This window comes from Sapajus apella, unplaced genomic scaffold, assembly GCF_009761245.1.
Source record: "Sapajus apella isolate SASKATOON/1434 unplaced genomic scaffold, GSC_monkey_1.0 scaffold38, whole genome shotgun sequence".
In the NCBI taxonomy this organism is placed as follows: Eukaryota; Metazoa; Chordata; class Mammalia; order Primates; family Cebidae; genus Sapajus; species Sapajus apella.
The window spans coordinates 16,202,090-16,225,349 of NW_022436978.1; the positions used below are offsets into that span (position 1 = coordinate 16,202,090).

General features: G+C 40.8%; 1 protein-coding gene and 1 pseudogene across 2 annotated transcripts in view; both read left to right on the top strand.

Annotated features, from left to right (window-relative positions):
• Positions 1-23,260, top strand: part of EHHADH (enoyl-CoA hydratase and 3-hydroxyacyl CoA dehydrogenase) — a 92,638-nt gene that overhangs the window by 10,958 nt on the left and 58,420 nt on the right. The window contains exons 1-2 of one of the 2 annotated variants that reach the window (XM_032298374.1): positions 13,839-14,000; positions 20,104-20,207. In XM_032298374.1, coding sequence (XP_032154265.1) covers positions 13,927-14,000; positions 20,104-20,207 — 178 coding nt within the window. In that variant the 5' untranslated portion in view covers positions 13,839-13,926. Of the gene's footprint in view, positions 1-13,838; positions 14,001-20,103; positions 20,208-23,260 lie in introns of those variants that run through there. The other variant, XM_032298375.1, reaches the window with a different exon arrangement.
• Positions 22,163-23,245, top strand: LOC116564921 (annotated as a pseudogene).

Sequence of the window (23,260 nt, forward strand, 5' to 3'; positions counted from 1 at the left end):
TGTGTGTGTGTGTGTGTGTGTGTGTGTGTGTGTGTGTGTGTGTGTGTTTAGCAATCAAAAGCCTAATAAAGACAGCATGACAGCATAGGAATAATAAAATCTTATTTCTTATCCAGTTACCAAAAAGATTAAAGAAAAACCTTCTGCAGTGTGACTGCTTCTACTTTTTTTTTTTTTTTTTTTTTTTTGAGGCAAAGTCTTACTCTGTCACCAGGCTGGAGGACAGTGGCACGATCTCAGCTAACTGCAACCGCTGCTTCCTGGGTTGAAGCAATGCAACTGCTTCAGCCTCCCGAGGAGCTAGGACTACAGGCGCAGACTACCACACCCAGCTAATTTTTTTTGTATATTTAGTAGAGATGGGGTTTCACCATGTTGGCCAAAATGGTCTTGATCTCTTGACCTCATGATCCGCCAGCCTGAGCCTCCCAAAGTGCTGGGATTATAGGCGTGAGCCACAGCGCCCACCTGACTGCTTCTCCTTATGGGAAGCCCATTTAGATAACCTGGAAGTCAAACTTCATAAAAGTGCTTGATTTCAATCAGGCACAAGAAGAGTGCGTTCAAGGTTATGAGGATAGCAGGGGAATAAATGACTCTAAGGAATAGTACCAGAAGTTTTCTGATTACATTGAAAATTTTTGCATATCAGGAAAAGCCAAAAGCGCAGAATCAAGTTACATTACAAGAAAACATTGCTTTTTTAGACCTTCAAGATAAGACATTTTAGCATCAGGCCATAATAGTTAGAATTAGAGGAAAGAAAAGAAACTTACAGAAGCTGGCAAAAAAGCTGAAGAAGAGATCATCTCAGGCTTTCTCAAGCAGAGAAAAAGGCTGAGAGCAGCAAGACATGGCAAAGTTGAACTTCTGAGATATGATTCGGAGTTTTTCAAAGAAATAGGTTAGGCCAGGCATGATGGCTCACTCCTGTAATCCCAGCACTTCAGGAGGCTTAGGCAGAGGGGGCCACTTGAGGCCAGGAGTTTAAGACCAGCCTGATCAACATAGTAAAACCCTGTATCTACTAAAAATACAAAAATTAACCAGGCATGGTGACGCATGCCTGCAATCCCAGCTACTTAGGAGAATGAGGCAGGAGAATCGCTTGAATCTGGGAGGTGGAGGTTGCAGTGAGCCAAGATCATGCTACTGCACTCCAGCCTGGGTGACAAGAATGAGACTCCATCTCAAAATAAATAAATAAATAAACATTAAAAAGAAATTATAAATAGGCTGGGCACAGTGACCCACACTTATAATCCTGGTACTTTGGGAGGCTGAGGCAGGAGAATCACTTGAACCTGGGAGTTGGAGGTTGCAGTAAACTGAGATCATGCCACTGTACTCCAGCCTGGGCAGTAAGAGCAAGACTCTGTCTCAAAATAAATAATAAATAAAAATTTAAAAACAGGCTGGGGCCAGTGGCTCATGCCTGTAATCCCAGTACTTTGGGAGGCTGAGGCAGGAGAACTGCTTGAACCTGGGAGGCGGAGGCTGCAGTGAGCCAAAATAGTGCCACTGCACTCTAGCCTGGGCAACAGAGTGAGATTCTCTCTCCAAAAAAACAAATAAATAAAAAATAAAAGAATAAAAGAAATAGTTTATAAAACTAAAAGTAAAATTTTTTCTAATTTCATTAAGAGCAAATCAATACCTTAGGAAAATCTTGTTTTAATATAGGGGATCAATCTTAAAAGACTATTACAAATAGTTTCCTTTAAATTATAGCTAAGTATGTGTGGTGCAGCTCAGGGTGTTTCAGGTGACTTAAACCTTCTTTTCCCATGCTAAATTCTTCCCTTACCCTACTTGGCTAAGGGCAAGAGAAGCTCACCCAGCCTCCAGTTCCTATCATTGCAGTGGAATAGGAAGCGTGGGAAAGCACAGACTTACCAAATTATAAGGATGCTAAAAGTCGGGGATTATGCCCAGGAACCAAAGGAAAGCTCAGAGTAGGCCATTGCCTCTGGAAGGAAAGCGTGGGAAGCGGCAACAGTGCCCACCTAAGATCAGAGATGTCTGATGCTCTAAGACTGAACCCCAAAGGGGATGCCCCAGAGGATCCTCCGAACTGCAAGCTCTCCAAAGGGAACACCCTAGCAGAGGTTCTGAGGTCTGCTACTAAGCCTTGCTTAGAATTTTCTCTGGCAGTTGCAATACTGTTTGGCCCCAATATTACTTGGAATCTGGAGTTTGCTGTTGAATGGAAAAGTGAAACGGAGTTGCATGTATCCAGGCTTTTGGGCTCCTGTTCTAAGCAGGACCAGGCCTGGTTAGTATGTGATGTTCTTTTTTGGTGCTGTTTGGCCCCAGTGTTCTTTGGAATCTGGGGAGGTTTGGCCTTTAAACATTAAACTGCCGCGAAAACTGCTTTACCTGATATTTTGGTTGACAGCCTTCATTGTGTGACCTGTTGGGGCAAACAAAACTGGGAAGCTTGTATTGCTGTCTCATGGCTGGGGTTCCAAGCTATTGGATCTTTGTGTGTATATGTGTGTATACATGTCTGGATGTGTTTATTTGTATGTACACTTATTGCTTCTTCTTTTCTCTGCCAACACACTGCATTATACTTATTGTTGTATGTTGTGTCTACCAAATTGACTTATGAGTAAAAGAGCATTCATGTATTAATAAATCTAAGCAATTTTCAAATTCATGTGACTTAAGTATAACTTACTAAACAATTTGGTTTTCAAATTATTGATAAAAATAGATATGGCTTCAGAATTGTCAGCATACATTTTGGTCTGGATTTTATGTTTGTCTTTGCTAGATCCTCTGAGATATCAGTGTTTGGCATAGAAGGTTATAAAACTATAAACCCAGCCAAAACAAAATGACCTTGATTTGCATACCTGTTTTTTTTGTTTTGTTTTGTTTTTTTGGTTTTTTTTTGACAAATGAGAGCAATGTAATGTTGTTAGCTAAATCTTTTGAGTTACTGGTAAAAATACCAATGTATTTAACATTGAGGCTCTTACTTAGCTTTAGGTGAGTACCTGATGTTCACTGGCTATTAAAAACATGGTTAACAAGGAAATAACTAACTTGAAATGATGTCTAATATTTCAGTTTACAGAGGTAATCTAGATAAACTGTTTAAAAAGTGAAAGAATTGGCTAGGCACAGTGGCTCACACCTGCAATCCCAGCACTTTGGGATGCTTAGACAGGCGGATCACTTGAGGTTATGAGTTTGAGACCAGCCATGGTAAAACCCTGTCTCTACTAAAGATACAAAAATTAGCCAGGCACAGTGGTGGGCACCTGTAATCCCAGCTACTTGGGAGACTGAGGCAGGAGAATTGCTTGAACCTGGGAGGTGGAGGTAGCAGTGAGCCAAGATTGCGCCACTGCACTCCAGCCTGGGCAACAGGGTGAGACTCTGTCTCAAAAAAAAAAAAGTGCAAGAATTGAGTACAGTGAATGGGATAAACGTTTTAGGGAAAATTTTTATGTAAATTAAAATCTTAAAATTATTTTGGTTGTTCATTGACTATCCAAGTCATTTCAAATTAAGAAAGGTTTGTGATAGGGGGAAATATGTTTCTAAAATTGTGTAATCACTAAACTTTTAGGTTACTAAGGATAAAAATTCTAGTTAACACATAATTCTGTATACAAAATGTGCCTGAAAAAGCTGTGTTGTTGTTCTGTTACTAAGAACAGGAATGATACCGAGCTCGGACTTATAATTTGGAGGCAGGTTCGCGAGAAGAAAACACCAAGCCGAGAATAACAAGGTAAAAGAAGAGGCTTTTATTTACAAAAGGGTATAGGTAAAAGAAGAGGATTTTATTTACAAAAGGGACATACCCAGAGACCGTCCGTCTGGACACTCAACACCGGCGTTGTAGCAGCACGGGTAAAACGCAAGTCAGAACTCTAAGCAGTCCCTCTCTCTCTCTCTTTGGTTTTTGTCTGTTTTTTATATGTTGCAGTTCAACTTAGATCATGAAATAAACACCAGCTGTTCTTTGTCTTGTCTCTCATGAACGTTATCATTATGTAACAGCAATCCTTGGCTTTGTTTACTGTTCTCGAAGAGACAGAAATTGGCCAGATCTCCGGCTCCTTGGAAATAAGCCAGGGTCACTATGAGCTCCTAATGCCCTGGGCTTACTGCCAAAGAAATGATAACTTTATGTTCCCAAGGTCCAAGAAACTTAGAGCAAACACTGGACATGACTTTTCTTATTTAACCCTACAGTTGTTAGTGAGAAAAAGAATAATTTTGTCTAATTTAGAAGTTATCTAAAAGTTCAAATTATAGATTGAAAAGGTTATTTATGAAACAATGTAGTAAGGAATCATAAGTGTGAGAGAAAGATGTGAAAAAAAAGTTTAGATAATAAAATATTCCTTAAAACCTGATAGAAAATTTGAGAAATTTGGCTAATTAACATTTCATAGTTAGAGCTCTTAGTCTTGATTAAAGTAAAATAAGAAATATATTTTTAATATACTTAAGCATGAAGCTGGATTTAGTGTGGAGCTAAATTTCACATACATGCTTGCATTACTTCACACTGTTTACTGTTTTGCATGGATAGTGCTGGCACTGGAGTAATTATTAGTCATGTGCCTATAGTGAATTTCTGATTGTAAAGGATATATGGTCATATTGGTAGACTTAAGGATATTGAATTGTGTATCAGGAATAAAATATTCATTATGTGGGGGTTTGGGGGCCCTAAGTAACACTGTAGACTCCAGGGTTGATTGAGTAGGAAAAATTTAGATTTCGTTTCCTGTTTATTTGTTTTTGCTTCTAATTTTCATTTGTTTGCTGTTTATTCTCCTCTGGGCTTTGCTTGTGGTCGCATATATATAAAACCATGTTTTCTTTGGTTTTTGTTTTTTTTTTTAGTTTCTTTTTTTTTTAATTGCATTTTAAGTTTTGGAGTACATGTGAAGAACATGCAAGATTGTTGCATAGGTACACACATGGCAGTGTGATTTGCTGCCTTCCTCCCCATCACCTATATCAGGCATTTCCCCCCATGCTATCTCTCCCCAACTCCCCACCCCCCACTGTTCCTCCCCTATTTCCCCCCAACAGACCCCAGTGTGTAGTGCTCCCCTCCCTGTGTCCATGTGTTCTCATTGTTCAACACCCGCCTATGAGTGAGAACATGCGGTGTTTGATCTTCTGCTCTTGTGTCAGTTTGCTGAGAATGATGGTTTCCAGGTTCATTCATGTCCCTACAAAGGACACGAACTCATCGTTTTTGATGGCTGCATGATATTCCATGGTGTATATGTGCCGTATTTTCCCTGTCCAGTCTATCGTCGATGGGCATTTAGGTTGGTTCCAGGTCTTTGCTATTGTAAACAGTGCTGCAATGAACATTCGTGTGCATGTGTCCTTATAGTAGAATGATTTATAATCCTTTGGATATATACCCAGTAATGGGATTGCTGGGTCAAATGGAATTTCTATTTCTAGGTCCTTGAGGAATCGCCACACTGTCTTCCACAATGGTTGAACTAATTTACCCTCCCACCAACACTGTAAAAGTGTTCCTATTTCTCCACATCCTCTCCAGCATCTGTTGTCTCTAGATTTTTTAATGATCGTCATTCTAACTGGCGTGAGATGGTATCTCAATGTAGTTTTGATTTGCATTTCTCTGATCAGTGATGATGAGCATTTTTTTGTATGTTTGTTGGCTTCGTGTATGTCTTCTTCTGTAAAGCATCTGTCATATCCTTTGCCTACTTTTGAATGGGCTTGTTAGTTTTTTTTCTTGTAAATCTGTTTTAGTTCTTTGTAAACTCTGGATATCAGCCCTTTGTCAGATGGGTAAACTACAAAAATTTTTTCCCATTCTGTTGGTTGCCAATTCACTCTAATGACGGTTTCTTTTGCCATGCAGAAGCTGTGGAGTTTGATTAGGTCCCATTTGTCTATTTTGGCTTTTGTTGCCAATGCTTTTTGTGTTTTGGTCGTGAAGTCCTTGCCTACGCCTATGTCCTGAATGGTTTTGCCTAGATTTTCTTCTAGGGTTTTTATGGTGTTAGGTCTTATGTTTAAGTCTTTAATCCATCTGGAGTTAATTTTAGTGTAAGGTGTCAGGAAGGGGTCCAGTTTCTGCTTTCTGCACATGGCTAGCCAGTTTTCCCAACACCATTTATTAAACAGGGAATCCTTTCCCCATTGCTTGTTTTTGTCAGGTGTGTCAAAGATCAGATGGTGGTAGATATGTTATGTTGCCTCCAAGGATTCTGTTCTGTTCCATTGGTCTATATCTCTGTTTTGGTACCAGTACCATGCTGTTTTGATTACTGTAGCCTTGTACTATAGTTTGAAGTCCGGTAGTGTGATGCCTTCTGCTTTGTTCTTTTTGCCTAGAATTTACCTGGCTATGCAGGCTCTCTTTTGGTTCCATATGAAGTTTAAGGTGTTTTTTTCCAGTTCTGTGAAGAAGGACATTGGTAGCTTGATGGGGATAGCATTGAACCTGTAAATTACTTTGGGCAGTATGGCCATTTTCACGATATTGATTCTTCCTGACAATGAAAATGGAATGTTTCTGCATCTGTTTGTGTCCTCTCTTATTTCATTGAGCAATGGCTTGTAGTTCTCCTTGTAGAGGTCCTTTACGTTCCTTGTTACTTGTATTCCTAGGTATTTTATTCTCTTTGTAGCAATTGTGAATGGAAGTTTGTTCTTGATTTGGCTCTCTTTAAGTCTGTTATTGGTGTATAAGAATGCTTGTGATTTTTGCACATTGATTTTGTATCCTGAGATTTTGCTGAAGTTGCTTATCAGTTTCAGGAGATTTTGGGCTCTAGATATACAATCATGTCATCTGCAAATAGAGACAATTTGACTTCCTCCTTTCCTATTTGAATACCCTTTATTCCTTTTTCTTGCCTGATTGCTCTGGCTAGAACTTCTAGTGCTATATTGAATAGGAGTGGTGAGAGAGGGCATCCTTGTCTAGTGCCAGATTTCAAAAGGAATGCTTCCAGTTTTTGCCCATTCAGTATGATATTGGCTGTTGGTTTGTTGTAAATAGCTTTTATTATTTTGAGATACATTCTGTCAATACCTCGCTTATTGAGGGTTTTTAGCATAAAGGGCTGTTGAATTTTGTCAAAGGCCTTCTCTGCATCAATTGAGATAATCATGTGGTTTCTGTCTTTGGTTCTGTTTATGTGGTGAATTACGTTTATAGACTTGCGTATGTTGAACCAGCCTTGCATCCCCGGAATGAAGCCTACTTGATCATGGTGGATAAGCTTTTTGATGTGCTGTTGCAATCAGCTTGCCAGTATTTTATTGAAGATTTTTGCATCTATGTTCATCATGGATATTGGCCTGAAGTTTTCTTTTCTTGCTGAGTCTCTGCCGGGTTTTGGTATCAGGATGATGTTGATCTCATAAAATGATTTGGGAAGGATTCCCTCCTTTTGGATTGTTTGGAATAGTTTCAGAAGGAATGGTACCAGCTCCTCTTTGTATGTCTGGTAGAATTTGGCTGTGAACCCGTCTGGACCTGGGCCTTTTTTGGGTGGTAGGCTCTTAATTGCTGCCTCAACTTCAGACCTTGTTATGGGTCTCGTCACGGTTTCGGCTTCTTCCTGGTTTAGGCTTGGGAGGAGGCAAGTGTCCAGGAATTTATCCATTTCTTCTAGGTTTACTAGTTTATGTGAATAGAGTTGTTTGTAATAATCTCTGATGATGGTTTGAATTTCTGTGGAATCTGTGGTGATATCCCCTTTATCGTTTTTTATTGCATCAATTTGGTTATTCTCTTCTTTTTTATTAATCTGGCAAGTGGTCTGTCTATTTTGCTGATCTTTTCAAAAAATCAGCTCCTGGATTTATTGATTTTTCGAAGGGTTTTTTGTGTCTCTATCTCCTTCAGTTCTGCTCTGATCTTAGCTGTTTCTTGTCTTCTGCTAGGTTTTGAGTTTTTTTGATGTTGCTCCTCTAGCTCTTTCAATTTCGATGATAGGGTGTCAATTTTTGATCTCTCCTTGCTTCTCATGTGAGCACTTATTGCTATATATTTTCCTCTAGAGACTGCTATAAATGTGTCCCAGAGATTCTGGTATGTTGTGTCTTCATTTTTGTTGGTTTTGAAGAACATCTTTATTTCTGCCTTCATTTCATTGTTTATCCAGTCAACATTCAAGAGCAAGTTGTTCAGTTTCCGTGAAGCTGTGCGGCTCTGAGTTAGTTTTTGAATTCTGAGTTCTAACTTGATTGCACTGTGGTCTGAGAGACTGTTTGTTATGATTTCTGTTCTTTTGCATTTGCTGAGGAGTGATTTACTCCCAATTATGTGGTCAATTTTAGAGTAGGTGTGATGTGGTGCTGAGAAGAATGTATATTCTGTGGATTTGGGGTGGAGAGTTCTGTAAATGTCTATTGGGTTTGCTTGGTCCAGATCTGAGTTCAAGTCCTTGATATCCTTGTTAATTTTCTCTCTGGTTAATCTGTCTAATATTGACAATGGGGTGTCAAAGTCTCCTACTATAATTGTGTGGGAGTCTAAGTCACTTTGTAAGTCATTAAGAACTTGTCTTATATATCTGGGTGCTCCTGTATTGGGTGCATATATATTTAGGATCGTTAGCTCTTCTTGTTGCATTGATCCTTTTACCATTATGTATTGTCCTTCTTTGTCTCTTTTGATCTTTGTTGCTTTAAAGTCTATTTTATCAGAGATGAGAATTGCAACTCCTGCCTTTTTTTGCTCTCCATTTGCTTGGTAAATCTTCCTCCATCCCTTTATTTTGAGCCTTTGTATATGCTTGCATGTGGGATGGGTTTCCTGGATACAGCACACCAGTGGGTTTTGGCTTTTTATCCAATTTGCCAGTCTGTGTCTTTTGATTGGGGCATTTAGTCCATTTACATTTAGGGTTAATATTGTTATGTGTGAATTTGATACTGCCATTTTGGTGCTACCTGGCTGTTTTGCCCATTAGTTGATGCAGATTCTTCATTGTGTTGATGCTCTTTACCATTTGGTATGTTTTTGGAGTGGCTGGTACTGGTTGTTCCTTTATATGTGTAGAGCCTCTTTCAGGAGCTCTTGTAAATTAGGCCTGGTGGTGACGAAATCTCTGAGTACTTGCTTGTTCACAAAGGATTTTATTTTTCCTTCACTTATGAAGCTTAGTTTGGCTGGATATGAGATTCTGGGTTGAAAGTTCTTTTCTTTAAGGATGTTGAATATTGGCCCCCACTCTTTTCTGGCTTGTAGGGTTTCTGCTGAGAGATCTGCTGTGAGTCTGATGGGCTTCCCTTTGTGGGTAACCCGACCTTTCTCTCTGGCTGCCCTTAGCATTTTCTCCTTCATTTCAACCCTGGTGAATCTGACGATTATGTGCCTTGGGGTTGGTCTTCTTGAGGAATATCTTTGTGGTGTTCTCTGTATTTCCTGGACTTGAATATTGGCCTGCCTTGCTAGGTTGGGGAAGTTTTCCTGTATAATATCCTGAAGAGTATTTTCCAGCTTGGATTCATTCTCTTTGTCGCATTCAGGTACACCTATCAAATGTAGATTAGATCTTTTCACATAGTCCCACATTTCTTGGAGACTTTGTTCATTCCTTTTTATCCTTTTTTCTCTAATCATGCCTTCTCGTTTTATTTCATTGAGTTGATCTTCGACTTCTGATATCCTTTCTTCTGCTTGGTCAATTTGGCTGTTGAAACTTGTGCACGCTTCACGAAGTTCTTGTGTTGTGTTTTTCAGCTCCATCAATTCACTTATATTCCTTTCTAAGTTGTCCATTCTCGTTAGCATTTTGTCAAATCTTTTTTCAAGGTTCTTAGCTTCTTTGCATTGGGTTAGAACATGTTCTTTTAGTTCACAGAAGTTTCTTACTACCCACCTTCTGAAGTCTGATTCTGTCATTTCAGCACACTCATTCACCATCCAACCTTGTTCCTTTGCTGGTGAGGAGTTGTGATCCCTTGTAGAAGGAGAGGTGTTCCGGTTTAGGGTGTTTTCATCCTTTTTGCACTGGTTTCTTCCCACCTTTATGGATTTATCTACCTGTCGTCTTTGTAGTTGCTGACTTTCAGATTGGGTCTCTGAGTGGACGTTCTGTTTGTTGATGATGAAGTTATTTCTGTTTCTTAGTTTTCCTTCTACCAGTCTGGCCCCTCTGCTGTAGGACTGCTGCAGTCCACTCCAGGCCCTGCTTGCCTGGGGATCGCCTGCAGCAGCTGCAGAACAGTAAGGGTTGCTACCAGTTTCTTCTTCTGCTATCTTTGTCCCAGAAGGATACCCGTCAAATGTCAGTCTGATCTCTCCTTTATGAGGTGACTCTTTGGATATACAGGGGTCAGGGAGCTGCTTGAGGAGACAGTCTGTCCTTTATTGGAGCTCAAGTGCTGAGCTGTGAGCTCTGTTTTTCATTCAGAGCTGCTGGGCAGGTACATTTAGGTGTGCTGCAGCAGAACTCATAAACTATTTTTTGTTCCCAGGTGCTCTGTCCCAGGGAGTTAGGGCTTTATTTATGAGTTTCCGTTGTGCTGCTGCCTTTTTTTTTTTCAGGGCTGCCCTGCCCAGCAAGGAGGCAGCCTAGTCACTGTTTGCCTGCAGAGGCTTTTCTGAGTTGCTGTGGGCTCTGCCCAGCTGCCGTGTGAACTTCCCTGCCGTCCTGTTTATATGGGTGTAGTTAGAACTGCCTCAGCAATGGTGGCCCGCCTCTGTATTGGCAGACTCTCTCTGTAAAGGCAGGTTGCCTTGGCAATGGTGGGTTGCCTTGGCAACGGCAGGCAGCCTCAGCAATGGCGGGTTGCCTTGGCAATGGCAGGCTGCCTCAGCAATGGCGGACTACCTCCTTAGTGGTGGAGTGCCTCAGTAATGGTGGATGCCCCTCCCCCACAGAGCTGGACCGTCCCAGGTTCAGCTGCGCTTGCTGTGAAACTCTCAATCCAGAGAGTTTCTGATTGCTGTTCTTTTGTGGGGGTGGGACCAACTGAGCCTGATCACCTGGCTCCCTGCCTCAGAGCCTTTTTTTTTTTCTTTTTTAGTTGAACAGTCAACTCTATCCCAGGTGTTCCAGTCGCCTGTTGAAAGGGTGCTGGGATCTGTGTGATTTCCTGTGTGGTGACTCACTGTGCCGGCTTAAACAGCGGCGCTGAGATTCGTGGCACTTTTTTTGCCCAGGAATCTCCTGGCCTGGCTCCCTGTTCGGTCCCCTCTTTAATCAGATGAATGGGCGACTTCCCGGGGCTCCAATCGCCAGCCAAAAGGGCACCCGGACCAGTGTATTTTGTACGGAGCAGCCAGGGTGCTGACAAAGCAGCCGCGCCGACCAAAAGAACCGTGCCAGCCAAAACAGCCGCGCTGGTGACCCATGGGGCTCCTCTGCCTGGGAATCTCCTGGTCCATGGGCAATAAAAATATGGCATCCACTCACGCTCTGTGCTTTCACTGGGAGCTGCAACTCCGAGCTCTTCCTAAACGACCATCTTGGATCTTCCCTTTTTGTTTTTAGTTTCTAGTGGAAGGCTTTTATTTGGTTCTGTGAATAGTTATTTTATTTTCTATGCATTTCTACTAAGACATCATTTGTTCCATGTATCTGGAATTCCTAGGCTGCCTTTGTGGAGCCTGCAGGAATTGATGGAGCATACCAGCTTTTTAACCTTAAACTAACTTTTTGGATATGAGACTTCCTGATACTTTAAGTGGATTGAGTATACTTTTATAAATAGAATTTGAGTCATATTTCTTCTCTCTCTCTGCCTAATTTCTTCAAATTTTAGAAATTATTTGTGAATATTCTTAATTCATGGCAATGTGTTTGTTTGCACACAGTTGAGCAGGGTCACTAGGGCTGCTCATGAAGAGAGAACTCCGAAACCTGACATGCCAGCAGTAGGGTAAGAATTTCTTACCAGTTGGACTTCTGGCCCCTCTCTGTGCAAACTGGCTGAATGAATGGTAAAAGATTATAAGAAGGCATGAGAATGTAAATTTTTATAAACATTTAACAGGCTTGCTAAAATCAAATTTCAGCCTCAAAATTGTCTTTTCTGATCTCTAACTTTGAGACGCTACAGCAGGCCCGTGAACCATCCAAAAAAGAGGTAAACAGGATTATTTGACATGTTTAGTTACATGGGAAGCATTGCCAAAATAAAAAATAATATGTAATCATCTTCAGCTTATATTTTAGTGAATGACATTAATATATGTTCCAAAATTGTATGGGATTTTGGTCAAAATGCCAAGAACCTGGACACCCTCCACCAGTAACAGTTTCACTAGTTGCGTGTGATTGTAAGACAAATAAAAGTGACATTGAGACAGGAGAACAGGGCCTGGAGCTAGGGAACCTAAGGAACTTCTTAGAACTAAATCAAATGGAAACACTTCAGCTATGAAAGGAAATATCCTCTTCATTCACATAGGATGTACACTGAGTAAATGACTTTGTAACTTTACTTCATCTTCCTCCTTTACATAGGGCATATACCCAGTGACCAATGGGAAACCCCTAGAGGGTATTGAAACCCCAGAAAATTCTGTAACAAGGGCCCTTGAGCCCCTTTCTCGGGCCCACTCCCGCCCTGTAGAGTTTTCATTTTCAGTAACTCTCTGCTTCTGTTGCTTTGTTCTTTCCCTGCTTTGTTTGTGTTTGATCCAATTCTTTGTTCAAAATGTCAAAAACCTGGCCAACTTGCAGTCCAGACCCTCCTCCAGTAACAACATTATGTAAGTATTTGGTTGATGTTAGTGTGATCACTGGATGGGTTCTTCTTGCCTGCTGCACAAATAAAATCAATTCGAGGAAACCACAGCATTGCAGTGAAGAAAGAGTTTAATTGACGTGAGGCTGGCCACGCCGCATGGGAGATGAAGTTATCACTCAAATCAGTCTTGTCGAAGGCTTGTAGGTTAGGGGTTTTCCAAAGGCAGTTTGGTGGGCAGGAGCTAGGTTATGGGAAGTGATGACTGGCGGGGTTGGAGATGAACTCCTAGGGGGTTGAAGCTGCCTCTTGTGCTGACGTGTGTGGGCAGGGCCACAGGAGCGGTTGACTGGTCCAGGAGGAGCCATCAGTGTCAGGCATGCAAAAAATCTGAAAAGATATCTCAAAAGGCCAAACTTAGGTTCTACAATAGTAATGTTATCTGCAGGAGTAAATGGGGACGTTGTCTATCTGGTGGCCTCCGGAATAATGGCTGGCAATGGTCTATGTCTACACCTTAGCAAACAGAATTCAGGCTCCTCTATCCTCCTAGCCTGGTGGTCTCTCATTTAGCTTTGCAAGGCAGTTGAGTTTTGGGAAAGGCCATTATCATTTAAACTATCAACTAACTGTCTCCCAAAGTTAACTTAGCCTAAGCTCAGGAATAATTAAGGGCAGCTAAAGGCAAGATAGGGGTTGGTTAAATCAGATCTCTTCCACTGCCATAATTTTCTCACTGTTAGAATTTTTGCTTTCGTCAGTACCCTACTCATTTAGGTGAAATAAACAATGTGTATTTTATGTGTTCCGATGAGTATCAGTATCACATAACTGTCAGGGCCCCAGGTATCTGTCCCTGTTCAGAAGGATCTGAAGATGAATACTGCGAAGCGGACAGCTTGCCCGACTCAGTGAACTCAGAACTTGTCCTCAGTGGCCAGCCCCTAAGGGCCAGGGGGTTGCAAACTTCGACTTGCCGGCAGTGACACCTGTTTTCCATCATTCTCCTTGCGGTACTTCGTAGTGGGAGTAGCATGGGAGTCAACAAAGAGAAAGCACAAGCGTCTGTGGAGCTCGGGGTGGGGTCTGGGGAGAGGAGGGCCTGGGTGGGAAGAGGCGCGGCGGGAGGCGGTGCCCCGGCTCGCATTGGCCCAGGCCGCGTCCCTCCTCTCGGGGCGGCCGGCGCGCCCGGAAAAGTGGCTTCGCCTGGCGGCGAGAGGCAGAGAGGTGCCCTCGGACAGCGGAAACATGGCCGAGTATACGCGGCTGCACAACGCCTTGGCGCTGATCCGCTTCCGAAACCCGCCGGTCAACGCGATCAGGTAACCGGCTCCGTCGCCTCCAGCCCTGGGACCCTGCGGGCCTTATCCGCCCGCGGCTCCGGAGGCTTTGACTCTCCCCGGCTGGTTTACACCGAGAAAGACACTGACAGTTGAGCAACTGGTATATGCCAGGAGCCAGCCTGCCTCTTCCCTCCTTCCTTCTTTCCCTCCCTCCCTCTCTCCTTTCTTTCTCTCTCTTTCCTTTCTCTCTCTCTCCCTCTCTCTCTCTCTCTCTCTCTCCCTCTCCTCTCCCTCTCTCTCTCTCTCTCTCTCTCCTTCTCCTAGATTAGCTTGGTTAATCTTCGCAGAGAACTCTCGTCCCGGTTTTCCTGGTAAGGAAACTGAGGCTGAGACACATGCTAACTTAGGGAGATGGCCTCACCCTGTCCTTCCTGGGAACCCTCCTACTTACTTGCAGCTTTGGCTTCTCAAGCCAGCTTTCTAATCCAAAGGTCTTAACTTAGTTGCATGTTGGACTTTGATCCAACCTCACTCCCCAACTTTGAGTCCAGGCTGCCCTTACCATGTTTGGCCAAAAGCTTTAGGAATTGGTCAATAAAATGGTTTAACATTAAAAAAAAAATAAGGTCCCACTAATGCCAGGGCAGTGATTAAAGCAGAATTGTGTCCTAGCCCACAAACGCAAAATTATTTCTCCTGATTTGTTTAAACCTCAAGACTTTGGTGCTTCCGAGGAAGACTCACATCCAACTAAGCCTGTGTACTGGCATTTTCTGAAAAACTGCACCTTGTCTTCTTTTTCTCACTGGGGAGTACTTGCCATGTGTAGTGCACTTAAAGCATTACTTTAAAAAGTGAGATCAGCCTGGCATGGTGGCTCATGCCTGTAATCCTAGCACTTTGGGAGGCTGAGGCGGATGGATCACCTAAGGTCAGGGGTCCGAGACCAGCCTGGCCAACATGGTGAAACATAATCTCTACTAAAGATACAAAAATTAGCTGGATGTGGTGGTGCATGCCTAGAGTCCCAGCTACTTGGGAGACTGGGGCAGGAGAATAGCTTGAACCCAGGAGGCAGAGGTTGCAATGAGCAGAGATCCTGCACTAATGCACTCTAGCCTGGGCGACAAGAGTGAGGCTCCGTCTAAAAAAAAAAAAGAGTGAGATCAGTGTTGCCTTTTTGAAAAGTAATGAAGTTATTTGGTTTGGTCCTTCTGCATCTCTTTAAAAAAGTAGTTATACATCAGCCTTGAAAAAGAATTACCTATGCACAGGGAATAGGATTAGTGGAAATTATAATTTACCAAGAACATATAAAGCACAGAGAGAAAGGTCTTTGGTCAAAATTCTTGTGTGCTCTGGGAGCAAAGAGACTGAAATGAGATCTGCTAATTTTAATAGAATTTAAAAATCTTACTGTCATCAGATTTATCATTAGTATTTTTAATTCAGTATCATTTATTGCATTTAGTAATAACCCAAAAAAATGCAGGACTAAAATCACTTAAGGATGGCATGTCTACTAACTTGCTATTCCCAGAATAAAAAGCAAAATATCTGTTATGTTGATTTTGACAAAGAAAAATGTAAGTAATATGATTACATGTGCATTTTGGACTGGTCTGTATACTGATCAGAATTGCTAGATGTTAGGATCTTAGGGGGAAAAGCTCCATCCTCTAACACCCATGACTAGGCATATTTTCTGGCAACTGTTTTAAATGCTTCTGGAATTTAACTTGTTCTCCCTGCCCACCCATGCCACCACCTGTGCCACCCCCATCCCCTTTTGCAGGAGAAATGTTAGTGCCTACCTCATAAAGTTATGAAGTTTAAATCAGCTGAAAATTGTAAGCATTTAATGGATGTTAGCTATCATTCGTATTAGTCAGAAGACCTATTCAAGCCCCTAACAACAGGCCCTGCCACCCCGGCTCCACTTCTGTTTCATCAAGAAGATTTTCTCCACTTGGAAATAAGTACTTCTCTGCCCTTTTTCATCTGTCTTCTGAACTTTTTTTTGTAGGTGGAAATGTACATCCTAGGAGTTCCTCAAGTTTAACAGATTCCTCAATTGTTTTATTTCACTTTTCTTTCCTTCCTCCCTTTCTTCCTTTCTCCTTCCTATTTCTAATTCTATATGGGAAGTTGTCTCTTCCCAGCTCATTGAGAGATTGAGAGATTCTTACTTGAGTATACACACATACATACACACACAAACATATATATACATATATAAATTTTTCCCCCAGAAAAAATAATTTAACTCCTTCATTGCTAGTTTAGCCAGCCATGTTTGCTTCCATTCAGATAAACACCAGCCTTCTTTATAAATGTAGGACATGCCTGATTAACAGGCTGTCTCCCAGGACAATGGCTTTCACGCTTTTGCTTTAAGCTTATGTTTTTACATAGCAATTCAAGGCACACTTACATACAAACGCATAACAGAAAACAAAATTTCCTAAAACAAAACCTATCCTTATGTGGTATATTGTTTGATATATTCTATTTTCTTTCTTTTTTTTTTTCTTTTTTGAGATAGAGTCTTGCTCTGTCGCCAGGCTGGAGTGCAGTGGTGTGATCTTGGCTCGCTGCAACCTCCACCTCCTGGGTTCAAGCAATTCCCCTGCCTCAGCCTCCCGAGTAGCTGGGATTACAGGCGCCTGCCACCATGTCTGGCTAACTGTGTTTTTTTTTTTTTTTTTTTTTGAGACGGAGTTTCACTCTTTTATACAGGCTAGAGTCCAGTGGGGTGACCTCAGCTCACTACAACCTCCGCCTTCTGGTTTTCAAGCAATTAATTCTCCTGCCTCAACCTCCCAAGTAGCTGAGACTAAACGCATGCACCACCACACCCAGCTTTTTTTTTTTTTTTTTTTGTATTTTAGTAGAGATGGAGTTTCACCATGTTGTCCAGGATAGTTCAATCTCCTGATCTCATGATCCACCTGCCTCAGGCTCCCACAGTACAGGCATGAGCCACTGCACCCAGTGGATATATTCTATTTTCTCTTCCTTTTCTTTAAAAAAAATCCTGGACACAAGCCACAAAGTTGACTTGATGATCTTTGGTTTAGAATAAAAAAACTGTCTATGAAAAGAAAGATCCTATAGTCAAAGAAGTTGAAGAGTTTTGGTCATGAAACACTATCTATACTCCAGACTCTCTTTCTTCATGCCTGACAGTATTAACAGGAGAAAATAATTTTCTAACTTCTGTGGCCTTTATCTTACTGTGATTCTGTCAGCTTGAATCTAGTAAAGTATGTATCTATTAGAGCTATTTTCATTTTTTTCCTGTTTTTGATATTTGCAAAATTATGAACATAAGAAAGGAAGGACTGGTTGAAATGGGAAAAGCAGAAAGCAGGTTTATTCTCATGAGTGGCACTGATTGAGCTAAATTTGGCTAGTTTCTTAGGCATTGTTTATTCAGAAGGAATTGTATGACTTCTGGACTTCTTGATATTACATAATGGTTCTGAATCTGCTTTTCATGATCAGATTTGGCTTCTAATTAACCAACTGAAGGCAAGAGGTTTTTGTTTGATTTCATCTAGGTTAAGAGGTAAAAAGTAATTAGGGGAAAGGGAAATATTATATACAAGGGCAAGTATCCTTTTTATTTCTTGGGGTTTTAACTCATAATTGTTTAACAATATGGCCTTTACAGAAGTTTGTTGTTAAGATTTATTTTTAACCCTGTATGCTAAAGAACAGAGATTTTACCCAGAATACTTCGAATTCCAATGCAAAACTTATTGTAATCTGGTTCTGTGATTTTTTTTTTCCTTTAAGCTGTTCCTCACCACTTGTCCTAGATTCTCTTCTATTGCTTGGTACTTACTAATCCCCTGCTTCTTCATGAATTTTCTCTTTTGGTCTTTGTGACTTTGGGCTCACTTGCTGAATCACTCTGCTGAGCTTGTCCCACTTCTTAAATGAAGATATATTTGGAGGATGTGCCCTCAGCTCTCTTTTTCTTTGGTAGACTCATTCAGTCTTGTCTTTAGCTATCTCTTCCGTGGATGACTTCCTCATATACTAAAATCTGACAAAATCTACATGCCCTATCTTTCCATGATCTTGCCTTGATCTCTTATCTTGTTAAGATTACCCTTGGCTGTCACTGACAGAAAACTCAAGATAATAGTAAATTAGATAATAAGAAGCTAATTTATCTCACAGCAGTGTCCTGGAATGATATGTCTGCTCCACAATCAACAGGGGCCTCAATTCTGTCTATTTCTTGCTCAACCATCCTGAATCCATGGCTTCCACCTCCTGATGCAAGATGGCTGCTCCTGATCTAACCATCATGGGCGCCAGGAGAAGGAAGGAAAGAAAAAAGAGAAAAGCGGCCTGTAATCCCAGCACTTTGGGAGGCCGAGGCGGGGCCAGGTAACGAGTTCAGGAGTTGGAGACCAGCCTGACCAACATGGTGAAACCCCGTCTCTACTAAAAATACAAAATTAGTGGGAGTGGTGGCGCACGCCTGTAATCCCAGCCACTCAAGAGGTTGAGGCAGGAGAATGGCTTGAACCCGGGAGGGGGAAGTTGCAGTGAGCCGAGATCATGCCACTGCACTCCAGCCTGGGAGACAGAGTGAGGCTCCGTCACAAAAAAAAAAAAAAAAAAAAAAAAAGAAAAGAAAGAAAAAGGAAAAAGCATACTCAAACCTTTAAGGACTCTCCCAAAAGTTGCATATACTAAATGTGCTTCCATCCCATTGGCTAGAACTTAGTTCCTTGTGCGGACCTTACTGCAACGCAGGCTGGGAAATGTAGTCTTTATTTTGAGCAACCATAGTTTTTTATTAGTTCATTTTCACACTGCTATAAAGACATACCTGAGACTGGGTAATTTATAAAAGAAGGAGTTTTAATTGACTCACAATTCCACATGGCTGGTGAAGCCTTGGGAAACTTACAATCATGGCAGAAGGCAAAGAAGCAGCAAGTACCTTCTTCACAAGGTGGCAAGAGAGAGGCGTGAGTACAGGGAAGCTGCCACTTACAAACTATTGGATCTCCTGAGAATTCCCTCACAGAACAGCATGGGGGAAGCCACTGGCATGATCCGATCACCGCCCGCCAGGTCCCTCTCTGATAAGTGGGGATTACAATTAGAAATGAGGCTTTGCAGTGGCTCAAGCCTGTAATCCCAGCACTTTGGGAGGCCGAGGCGGGTGGATCACGAGGTGAAGAGATCAAGACCATCCTGGTCAACATGGTGAAACCCCGTCTCTACTAAAAATACAAAAAATTAGCTGGGCATGGTGGCGCGTGCCTGTAATCCCAGCTACTCAGGAGGCTGAGGCAGGAGAATTGCCTGAACCCGGGAGGCGGAGGTTGCGGTGAGCCGAGATCGCGCCATTGCACTCTAGCCTGGGTAACAAGAGTGAAACTCTGTCTCAAAAAAAAAAAAAAAAGAAAAAAGAAATGAGACTTTGGTGGGGATAAAGAGCCCAACCATATCACATATGTTCAGGTAAAAACCAGGTGTTTTTGAGACTTAGGAATTCTCTTTAAAAAAAACCAAACAAACAAAACAAAAAAAGCAAGCGTTTTAATACTATGAAGAAGATGCAGAGGAATGGATATTTGAGGTAACTCACAGCCCCCGCCACAGCTCCTAGACTGTTTCTCCTTTAATTTTCTTATATTTTGCCAGTATGAAAAATCGAAAGTAATTTCATCCTTCTCTGAACTTCAACATCACTCTTTATTTGTACCTTTATTACAGCACTCATCTTAGTGTGCCTTACATGCTAAATTATGTATAAGTATTGGATAACTCCTTATACAGTATATACAAGACATATAATAGTATTTTTAAATTGGTTGGTGCCAATTTTAAGTGGTCGAAGTTAAAGCATAGTGCAGGAAAATTACATTTTTTAAAAGTGGATTAATTTAATCTGTTCAATGCTTCATTAATCGTAGGCATGTACATTATTTGTAGAACAAATTTAATAGTCATAATGGACACATATTGTTTGCTGGAAGCTTTATTGAGAAGCACCTACAGTTTTTATTCATTCTGTGTGTGTTTCAGTTTTCATTGTTAGGAGAGGAAAATACTCTAAGATGGTAGGAATTTAATTCTAATTTACTTCATGTATTTTGTTTTATTTTAGTACGGCTTTACTCCGTGAAATAGAAGAAGGACTACAGAAAGCTGTAACAGACCATACAATAAAAGCCATTGTGATTTGTGGAGCAGAGGGCAAATTTTCTGCAGGTAACTAAGGTCTAACCCTCTCCCACTATCTCTGGAATCCAGCCACAGACTGAGATCAATACTGCATTAGCTGTGCCTGTGTGGGTAACGGATATGAGAGACTTGAGTGAGAATGAGAAACACTGTGGAGAAAGGGACAGAATTACAAGAGAGACCTAGAGAAGACTTTGGGCTTAGTCTCTTTTATAGTGGATTGGGCTTTTAGAATATATTTAGTCCCAGACTTGATGGCTGTTATACCTGCTGGTACACACCTGCTGATATATACCTGCATTGCTTGTATCTCCACCATATATGGACTTGGGCAAATCTTTTTAAATTCCTGAACCTCAATTTCTCTATCTATAAAGTAGGAACAGTAATATCTATTTTAGGGTTTTTTTGTGACATTAAATGAGAAAAAAAATCTGAAGTCCTCTACTACAGTACCTACACACAGAAGATTTAATTCCTACAGTCTTATAATAGCATTTATTTTTCTTCTAATAGTCACCCATCTCGGTGACCATGGCACTGCTTTATTGGGTTATTGTGTGAAGATGCAAAATTATTGATAACATATGGCAAAAGTATTCTGAAATGGTGACTTATTCAATGGTATACATGGCATCTTTTCCTTAATGAATATATTATGCCCTTTGGCAAAAGTCACATGGATATGGGGGCCTATTCAAACTTACTGTAGCCAGAGAAATTTAATATGTGTTAATGGTAGCCTGAAAAGACACAGATGTTAGAATCATGGCAATATATATAAAAATGTGAATCATTATAATATTACCATTTATCTTGCCTGTTATGTGCCAGTACCATGCAGGTTTATTAATTAATAATAAAAATAATAGAATTTTAAAACACATATTTTAATTTTCAGTTCTACATCCTCATTTACTGGTGAGAAGAGATTATAAGCCTGGGAGAGATTAATATAATGTCCCAGTTATTAACTGGCTTAAGCAGTTATTAAATGGCTTGCTCACTGTTTGAAAACTTAAGGTTTGTCACCCAAGATGATGATGATGACGCATGGAAAGAGTGATCAGAATGATAAAGAACTTGATATTTCTTTGTAAGAAAGAAGGTAGATCAGAGAATGTAATTCGAGTTCAGAGGCAGAAAAAATTATTCTTTTAAAAAAGTATTAGAGATTACGAAACTTGACTTAATGTGTGGACATAGAACAGTGCACCCCAAAATGGGAGAATGTACATCTTCTGAAATACATCTGGAACATTTACAAAAATTGACTAGATACTGAATTTTAAAATCTTGTCTAAATAAATTTCATTGAGAATATATCATCTGACAACAATGCAATTGAGCTAAAAATCAAATAACGAAAACATAACTAGTAATTCTCATGTGTTTGGAAGTTAAATTAATTTCCAGTATCCTCTGAGTAAAAACAGAAATAATGGAATTAGAAAAAATTTAGAACTGAATGGCAATGAAAACATAATATAAAACTTGAGGGATGCAGCTAAAGTAAACTTATCAGGAAATTTATAGCTTTAGAAATATGTATTAGAAAAGAAAAAAGGCTTTTCTAATGTAATGAGTTTTGTATTGATATAAAGAAACTGACATAACAAACTAACAGTAAAATACACCCTAATTAAGTAGAACAAAGGAAATAATACAGAGGAGAAATTAATGAAATAGAAAACATTTGGATCAAGAGGAACAACAGTGTTGTTTTTTGAAACTAATACAATTGACAAACTCGGGAGAGATTGAAAGAGAAGATAGGACACAAACAATGCATATAAGGAATGATGAAAAGGATATCACTGCAGATACCCTTAACCAGCCCTTAAGAAAGATAATGGCCCTTTTGCTGATGCAAGAGCCTGGTGCGGTGGAGGGAAAGGTACTGGCAAGAGCTGTGCTGCCATGGAGCCTGGGGCTGACCCATCTGACTGTCCGTCCATGCAGAGCCTACTGGAGCTGCAGTTATGCCTGGGGACGAGATGATTTTTGATCCTACTATGAGCAAGAAGAAAAGAAGAAGAAGCCTCTTATGTTAGGCAAAGAAGAGGATACCCAAACAGAGGAAACCCAGCCTTCAGAAACAAAAGTCTGGAGCCAGAACCAACTGAGGACAAAGATTTAGAAGCTGACAAATTGGACAGTAGGAAAAAAGATGCTTATGATGATCTAGATGACTTGAACTTCTTTAATCAAAAGAAAAAGAAGAAAAAAGCAAAAAAGATATTTGATACTGATGAAGCTGAAGAAGGTGTAAAGGACCCTAAGATTGAAAGTGATGCTCAGGAACCAGCTGAATCAGAGGATGACCTTGACATTGTGCTTGGCAATAAAAAGAAGTAAAAGAACAATGTCAAGTTCCCAGATGAGGATGAAATACTAGAGAAAGATGAAATTCTAGAAGATGAAGACAGCAAAAAAGATGATGGTATCTCATGGAGTCATCAGACCAGCCCTGCTTAGGCAGGCTCAGAAAGCAACTACACATAAGAGAAGCTGTTGAGTCACATGTTCAACATCACGAGGAAAAAGAATCCAGATATGGTTGCTGGGGAGAAAAAGAAATTCATCATGAAACTTCCACAGGTCATCCAAGTAGGAACCAAGAAAACTTCTTTTGTCAACTTTACAGATATCTGTAAACTATGACATCATCAGCACAAACATCTCCTTGCATTTTTGTTGGCTGAATTGGGTACAAGTGGTTCTATAGATGATAATAACCAACTTGTAATCAAAGATTCCAACAGAAACAGAAAATGTCTTAAGAAGATATATCAAGGAATATGTAACTTATCACACATGCCGATCACTGGACACAATCCTGCAGAAGGACACATGACTCTTATTTCCTACAGTGCGAAACTTGTTCTGTTGCCGATTCTAGATGTTCTGTTGCCAGTATCAAAACTGGCTTCCATGCTGTCACGGGCAAGCGAGCACAGCTTGGTGCTAAAGCTAACTAATTTGGTAATCACTGATTTTGCAAAATGTATTGTGGAGATGTAGCTGGACAGGTTTGCCTGTCCAGAGTGGATATACCATTCTATTAAAAACAAGGTAAA